This window comes from Apium graveolens, unplaced genomic scaffold (assembly GCF_009905375.1).
Source record: "Apium graveolens cultivar Ventura unplaced genomic scaffold, ASM990537v1 ctg419, whole genome shotgun sequence".
In the NCBI taxonomy this organism is placed as follows: domain Eukaryota; kingdom Viridiplantae; phylum Streptophyta; class Magnoliopsida; order Apiales; family Apiaceae; genus Apium; species Apium graveolens.
Window position 1 is genome coordinate 77,194 of NW_027418427.1, and position 9,183 is coordinate 86,376.

General features: G+C 31.6%; 1 protein-coding gene across 1 annotated transcript; it reads right to left on the reverse strand.

Annotated features, from left to right (window-relative positions):
- Positions 1 to 1,243: 1,243 nt before the first annotated feature.
- Positions 1,244 to 2,165, reverse strand: LOC141701593 (uncharacterized). The gene is made up of 2 exons (XM_074505236.1): positions 1,866 to 2,165; positions 1,244 to 1,687 (listed from the first exon to the last, which is right to left on the reverse strand). Exons 1-2 carry the CDS (start codon positions 2,163 to 2,165, stop codon positions 1,244 to 1,246), a joined length of 744 nt encoding a protein of 247 aa, XP_074361337.1.
- Positions 2,166 to 9,183: the final 7,018 nt, after the last annotated feature.

Sequence of the window (9,183 nt, forward strand, 5' to 3'; positions counted from 1 at the left end):
AATATTAATAGTAATAATTTTAAATTTCATTAAAAAAAAATATTTCATTTTAATAGCAGGTTTATAAAACATATATATTAAAAATTCTAATAATAATAATAATTATTATTTATATTATATTAATAATAATTATAATAATAATAATATTATTATTATAACAAAATAAATAATATTAATACATGAGAAACTTGAGTACAAAATCATGTTATTTATAAAAAGTGGTAGTACATTTAAATTATAATAAATTTTATTTGTACAAATATTATTGTTCGTCATTAATTTTAATGATATTATCACAGCCTACCAGTGACCTTTAATAACACAGTTGACTGACATATACCATATTTATCACATTAACACTAATATTTAGATCTATTATAAATATTTGCGAATTAAATATTACAAACAAATGAACTAGATAAACTTATATATTAAATATGATTATGTGGATCAGAACCATTGATACCTCTAACTGAATATATATTTATATCTAACCATGTCATACTTTAAGTATTATATTTTTGTATTTACACAAAAATAAATAAATTATGGGCTTTCATATATATATATACATACATATATATATATATAAATACACACACATATATATATATATATGTATATATAATATATACACACATATATATATGTATATGTATGTGTGAATTTATGTAAAAAAAACCTTTAACTTATGGTCTTCATAATTCATAAAATATATGATAATGTTGGTTTATATTGGTATTTTACTGCGTCATTATGGCATGAACGGATAATATTAACTAAAATAAATAATCTTGGTAAAGTTTACATATTAAAATACAACCCGAAAGCGCCTAGTATGCCGTGAGATGTGGATTTATTAATATTTTTTGAGAGAGGGGAAAGAGTTACTGAGGTCGGAAATTAAAATTGAAGAATACTAAAATTCAAATAACAATTATAAAATAAAATCTTATGTAAACAAACAACTATATTATGTAAAATTACTAAAATTTCTAAAAAAAATTCATGGATCGTCCTTAACAGTAAAAAACAAGAAATGTCACTACAAGTCTCTACGTTAATTGTAGATAAACACTATTGCACCAATGTCATCAAAATAAAAATCTACTCATATACAAAAATAAATCCATCATCATTAGGAGGGGGGACAACATGAAATATTATCAACAAGAATAACTAAAATAATATCGATTCGCCCAATATAGAGCATGTCCGTGCATTGCACGGGCTATAGAGCTAGTTAATCATTATTATGGAACATTGTGATATGCTCAACCAGATCGAATTGTAGTTGACAATATTTCTGCCTGTCACAAAGTTGGATAGTCCTTCCGATATACATTTCATTAGAGGCTAAAGATTCTTCGCCTAAGTTTGGAGGCGGTAAGCCATATGTTGCATCATCGTAAGATGGTAAAGCGCCAAAGGGAGTGGCGTATGTGTCTCTCTCATCCTCAACAATCATATTATGTAGTATAATACACGCTCTCATTATTTTAGCGAGATCTTCTTTATCCCAAAATTGTGTTGGATCATGTACAATTGCAAATTGAGATTGCAACACGCCAAATGTCATTTCTACGTTTTTTCGATGACCTTCTTGATATTTGGAGAACAATTTTCTCTTTTCACCCTGTGGGCGTGGAATTGTTTCACGAACGTAGCCATTCAGGATAGATTCCATCTGTTAGATAGTACCCCATGTTATAGTTGTTACCATTAATATTGTAATTTACCTGAGGAGCACGACCTTCTAGTACATCATCAAATATCGGTTATCGGTCTAACACATTCATGTCGTTATTAGAACCAGCAACTCCGAAAAATGCATGTCATATCCATAGGTCCGATGAGGCAACAACATTAAACAATATTGTTGGAACTCCTTTATGACCCCTCATGAACATCCCTTTCCATGCTTTAGGGCAATTTTTCCACTGCAAATGCATGTAGTCAATACTCCCCATCATTCCGGGAAAACCGCGAGCCTTTCCCATTTTTATGAGACGTTGTACATCATTTGAGTTTGGCTTTCGCAAATATTCACTCTCAAAAATTAAAATAATATTGGTAACAAATTTTTTCAAGCATTCAATTGCAGTGGACGTACCAATGCACACATAATCATCAACTGCATCCGTTCCAATTCCATATGCCAACATGCGTATGGCCGCCGTGAATTTTGTAAAGGTGATAGGCCCTTTCTTTCCAATGCATCAACCTTCTACTGAAAATATGGATCAAAATTTGAAAGAGCATCCACAATTCGAAGGAACACGTGTCTTCCCATTCGAAACCGTCGTCGGAATGTATCTAGAGGGTATACTGGATTTTGAGCAAAATAATCTCTCTCCAATCGTTCATGACCCGCTTCACGGTCTTTGCATATCACTCGTTTAGTCGTGGTTGACGAGCCTTCTTCAATAAATTCTTTAGGACATATCAGAGTTCTCATCCGTAGTATATATTTTGATTGCACTGTGAATGAAAAAAATGAGTTGCAGACTATCACAAAGAACAGACATGTTTTATAGGAGATAAAAATAATAAAAGAAAACGGCTAGTTCGAAACTAAAATAAACAAGAACTAAAATTACAACGGCTAGTTCCAAATAGAAACAAACAAAAACTAACTTCCAAGAACTTATTCCAAACAGAATCAAACGAACAATTAGTTTCCAACAACTAATTCCAAATAAAAATAAACAAGCAACTAGATTCCAATGGCTAGTTCCACCTGCGTCTTGATTTGACTTCCTCAATAATTTTGGCATAAATCTCTCGTTGAGCCTCTTTCATTATACTAGTATCAAGCGTAAGAAGTTGCATATCTGATTCATTCTCTTTCCTAGCCTCCTCTTTTTCTTAAGTTCATTGAACTCTGCCATTAGATCTAATCTCCTGCATAAACTAGCTTTTATTTCTTCATAATCTTTTTTTTAAGATCATTAAACTCTGCCTTTTTTTCCCCCTCCCTCTTAGCTGCTTTTGTACCTTTAGGACGAACCGGTGATTCAACAACATTCTCATCTGTTGGTGTTTCATTCATCAATGATGAGTAATTTCCAAATCACTAAATTTAGTTCTCTTTGCACTTCCATTATTGTCTCTTAGGCTGTCTCCATTTAGGATGTCTCTTTAGATCATTCCAATGTTTGTCAAAATTAAACTTCTTATTGTATTTAGTTTTATGGAAACCATGAGCTGCGCAATTATGTTGTCCAAATTTGTACCACTCCCCATTTTGAGACAGCTTCCTCATAACATGTTCTATATTGCTAAGCCCCTTCATTTATTTGTTGCCACATTTTTTTGATAGATATTACCCCTCTTTTGATAATACCGTGATTACTTTATTCACAATAGTTACAAATTTGATCCCAAAATTCACCTTTTTTATTCGCCCCGATCAAGGGATCAATCGACACATTCAACCATGCGCTAATTAAGAGTTTATCTTCAGGAGGTCATTTCACTTGTTAGGGGAATGACAAGGGTTTGGAAGGTGGTATTGGGTTAACGATATATGAAACTAATATCATATGACGTATGTTTAGTTGATTGCTAGAATTGATATTGATAGTATATTAATATCATGTTTGGTTGATTATTGCAATTTATATGAGTAATTTTAAATATTTTTAAGGTTATAATTTTAAATAATTTAAATAATAAAACATTTAATATTTTTTTATATTTTTTAATTGCTAACTTAATTTTGTATTATAAATTACACGTAGTATATAAATTATTATAATTATTATTTTAAATTTCTTATTGTGTGCTATTTTCGGCTGTAAATATCATTTAATATTATTTTTCAATGTCATTTTTTAAATTAATATTTATAAACTTAGGGGTGTATCCTTATTAATAAATTTTTTTAGGTTCAAATAATTCACTTTGGATATTAGAATATTTAAAAACTAGTTGCCCTCCTATCTCTCTCTTTCGCAAAATCTTAATTCTTATTTTTTCCGATTGGTTTAATGATAAACACTGTTTTTGATATTTTTTCCTAATTTTTATTACTTCAAATAAATCTATCTCTTCATTAAGAGTTTTAGTTCTATTGTATAGGTTTTCTTAACTATATATTGGGTTTTGTTCTCTCTCATTGTGAGAGTTTAGTTTGTTTGTTTTGTTCTCTGGAATCGTACATCTACAAAATTTCGTATATTGTTCATTGATAGGGGTCCTATCAGATTAAGACCTATTATAATTGTTCGAATGCGTTTCGACACGTCAAATTTCTGTGGTCTCACAATTTCAACAGATTGTTGGATTGTCTTTCTAAAATGATGTATAGGTCAACTATGCCGAGCGAGAAAATATACAACAGTGGAACGATCCGATCAACGATCGTAGTTTTGTTCAAAAGACTATGATTTGATTTATCTTGAGTCGTATTATTCAGTTTTAATATTATTATAATTTTTTTTGGATTTTAATTAATAAACTAATTAGAATATCCAATTTGTTTTAATAAATGACAGCTAATTTAACAATCTTGAACATTTTTTTTTAACGTAGGTAACCGGCGGCCGCTACCCATCGGGTGCGCACTAGATAAACCTTACGGGCTCCTAAAGTCAACAACTTCCATTAGATTTTGAAATATTAAAATAATAATTAATAATTGGTACACTGATATAGAATTCAGGATTTTGAGAAATCAAACTCCAATTAAAATTCTAATATCTAATTTAGCAGTTTTTTAATTTTGTAGGGTTCAAAATGCCCCGTTAAAATTTTAAAAATATTAAAACTTAGTAAAATGCACAACAATCCAATTAGAAAAATTGGGGAAAGCGTTACTTAAAGCGATCTAACTTTAAGTAACGTTTAGCATAACAAAAAAAAATTAAAACCTCAAACACAAGTTCATCTAGCGTCATGGACAAAAAAAGGAAAAAATAGTATTAATAACAACCACACGCTAAGCAATTTAGTGTTTTAGGCTAAACATTACCATTTTCTGCGTTTCTACATACTATTTTGGGCTGTTTTTACATGCGTGCCATTTTAGACATTTTTCTACGCATGTACCATATAGGGCTAACAACAAATATACTTGGTGTTATTATTATCTTTACATTATGAGAAGCAATTTGTACTTTAGGAATGTGAAGAAAACATTATACTTGAACAAGGTACATAATCTGACTGCGGGTTGGGTTTTTAAATCTTGTTAACTTTCTTGACTTTTAATTGTCAATAGGATTGTTGATTAGTGAGTTGCCAAGACTTTTACTTGGTCAGGTAAAACGCCGTTCAGGTAAGAATAAATTCTACGAACTTCAGCAGAATTGGAATTGACGTAGGTTCAGAAGGAATATCGTCTATGTCAAAATCTCTACGAATCCGCCAAAATAACATTTAGTTCAATCTCAAAGAATTCTAGCAGAATTAGAATTGATGACTGCTTTGGAATAATACATAAACCGGTCCAAAAGTCCCCCGCCTAGTATGGTCGACATTCATCGTCAATATTCACGTCTTCAACTACCTTTCCTTCGATTGCACTTCTAAGCTTTCCATGACAACGTCGAAACATTCCCCACAAAAAATAGGGATTATACCACTCTGTAGTAAAAAAGAAAAGATCATTATAATCAAGCACATGCTATAATCAGGTGGTGTATATATGATCCAATACTTCATCAAATGAGTTTTCACTTTATCTTCCCTCATCACAGAGACCAACTAAAACTAATATGGCAATACAAGTAATACTATAACCAAGCGAAATGAAAGACGACCTTGCTCCCTTTTATTACGTTTAACATACTTGTGTTCATTTAATATGCATATACATATGCAGTTTGGACATATATCATGGATAAGCACTTTTTTCTTTAAGCCAGGCATTAATCCCTATTTAATTTATGGCGCTATTAGTTTAATTTCATATTAAACAAATACTCTCTAAGTCCATATTCGACAAGAAAGTTTACTCTGAAAATACTGTACGGCCATTATCAGGGGATAGAATAGCGTCTATATCTGCTATAAGAAGTTAAGAGAAAAAAGAAGTTAAGGCTTATGAGAATATGTGGTCACATGGAATAACATAAGTTTTGCTACAGAAACTTATGAGACCAGTTTTGTACCCAATGGGAACGTTAACCTTTTACAATGGAAGAAAGTGAGAACTAGGCCCAGTACACTGGAAAACTGCAATCTTACTATCTGTTGTTCAGATAAAATTAAATGAACTTTAGTCATGGTATCTGGACTAGGAAAATGAAGGAGCCTGTACACATTTAATATTTCTTTGGCTACAACAGAAGACCTCACATATCCAGTAAAGTAAATTCTTTCAACAGTTGTGAAAAAGTAAGACTTTATATATCTACAAATTCTATGCCAATTTGGAATCTGAACAATCTCCAAAGCGGTATTCAATTGGGAATACGAACAATTACCGCAGAGGAAAGGAAGGAATACCAAGTATTTATCAACTATATACGCAAAAAGATAATAAACGGGGACTTTGAAAAAAATGAAGAGACTAAAGTATTATCTGCACCTTTTACTTTCTGCACCCATGTTTCTGGGCATTACCGCATCTAGTAGGTTGCAGCTGCTCTAAATAATTGGATGGACATTGAAGAAGAATCCGCAGGAATAATATTTTGAGGCTTCATCTGAGCCAATCACGGTCAGATGCTATGGCTTTAGATGGCCTGCAACAGCTTCCTCAAGCAACAGCTGAAAACCAGGACACTGGTTCAGAAAATTATAAGAAACAAGTATATAACAAGATCAATAATATTAACCTTAAGGAACTTATTACTAGACCTTCTCATGTTACAGTCATGCACACCACTTCAATGAATAAGTAAAATATGTATGATTTAATATTGTCGGTAAAAGATCTAACAAACATTAACTATGTAAACCATTCAGAATGAGTTGTGACCGGTCTCCAATGGAGTAATTTGGAATACGTACCCAAAAAAATTGATACCTCAAAGGTACAAATGACAAAATGATAAATATGGTATTCAGAGTATCCATATGAGATTTATAACTCCAAATGTGAATACTTAAAAGGTAAAAATTAACTACTTTTGCATCAACCAAATGTGATTTATGCGTCTCGATGATGGGTAAGACACTATGTTTCTTAACCTCTCAATATGGTTGCACTGATCACATAGGTATTATGTTGGGTAGTATTTCAATTCTAGTGGGACTTATCTATTTTTTTTTGCAAAAAATCTATTGATTTTAGTTGCATGAATTTCATAATAAAAATAAAATAATAGCAAATAATAATATCTAAAAAAATAACAACAAATATTACAAATCTTGCATTAATTTAAAAAGAATGGACAATTACCTGGAAACTATATGTCAACGGGGAGGGGATTCATGGAGCATTTTCTTCATTATTTCTGCAAGTATTTCAGAAATTTATGAAGTAGAAGTAGCAGTTCGATAATAAAATTAAAAAAAATCACAGAACAAACTTAAAGATAGTAAAATAATTCAGTCAAATGGTCTAACTGTGCCACAATCATATGTATACACACACAGTATACACACACACATAGATAATCAAGATTGTATAAGTGAATAGAGTCTGGAAAGTTTTTACATCCCTTAATTCGAAGAAGAGTGTCGCTAAACGGGAGATGATGACAGCTATGCTCATTTATTGTGCACTATTGAAGTAAAAAAACTAAGTACTAGGGAACCACACATAAGACTATACCTCAGATTCAAAAGTAATTGCATCTCCTTGTTCAGTGAAGCATTTTCGATCAGACAGGTGTCTAGATAATCCAATGTTTCCAAACCTTCTATCCTCACTTCACTGTAAAACCATATGAATTTAGCAGAGAAACAAAAGAGGACGAGCTAAATACTGTAAATTTCACTTCGGCAAGCCTTCATATATCAAGAAATCTAATTAAGCAACAAGATCGCAAAGTCTACATTCCTTCTCCTTTATTATTATGTGGCAAATGATCAAAATAACATTGAGAAGGAGAAGTGTCTAAATGGCACATCTGAAAAGCCTTCAAGTGTCACTTATGTAAAACATAACGCACACATGTGTTTCAACTATAACTTAAATGTATTGTGCATGTACTAAAATGTGGCAGTAATTTACACGTGTCAGTATGATCATTTTTCTCTCATATTGTGTTGATAAAAGGTAAACGCACTTAACTTTATTTCACCTACTTAAAACAAATGAAATGCTTTCAAAGAATATTAAAACAGCGTTTAGCATAAGCCTCTTCTACTTTTAAGTAAGTAATATATTCCCTTAGAAACTAACAGTGAGAGGGAGTTGAAAATGTAGCATTGTACTCAGTAGCACCATTTTGGTGATATGCAAAAGATTACTAAATGACATACATACATAGCACGAAAACGTCAACCATTTACAAATAGCAGAGGTTTTAATAGGTACTTAAATGTCACTGCCAACTTAGCCCAGTCCTGTTTCTATGATCTTTGTTATTTCATGTCACAACACATTACAATCAGTGACAGAGTATTTAGGTTCAAAAATGTCAGTGCATACCAGATATCCGAAACAGACAAATATGTATGGTAGCCAAATGAGAAACTAAAGGCTGCTGTCAATGTTCCGGATGTGCGATATCATGTTGAGATTCCCACAAGATGAAAGAGAAACCCTAAGTCGAAACTCATAACTATGGAAGACAAAGAAAGAAAGCTGTCAACAAATTCATATTAATAATGTGGATTGATAATAATCACCAACATTCATGTACCCAAGAAACCATTTGCCTACAATTTTTACTGTCCTGCCATTTCTATACCTACAAATATAATCTTAGATGTGAAACACATACACAGGCAAACTACAAAAGAGATAATACAACTTCACCAAGTACGAAATGTTTCTATAACCATAGGTTCATATCATCTCAAAGTTATCAAACATGTGGAGGCGTCCATGGATCCAATCAGCATATAGCATTTGGAAACTTGCAACACAATCACTATCTTTTGCTGTCATATAATTTATTTATTTTTAAATACGATTAAGGCCGTGTTGGTAAAGGGAAAAAAACAATATATCTGCAAAAAAGTACTTTTAAATAAACCGTGCGTAACTAGGATATACTTGTCATGTAAATTAATAGGAAAATACATCAAAAGTTAACCTGTAGGGCCACTGCTTTAATCTTC

Bases quoted from the DNA above. Each gene is read 5' to 3' on its own strand.
- LOC141701593 (XM_074505236.1), bottom strand. From the start codon at position 2,165: ATGTTGGCATATGGAATTGGAACGGATGCAGTTGATGATTATGTGTGC. The intron at 1,688-1,865 runs GTTGTTGCCTCA...ACTATCTAACAG, and splicing joins TTCCAACAATATTGTTTAAT to ATGGAATCTATCCTGAATGG.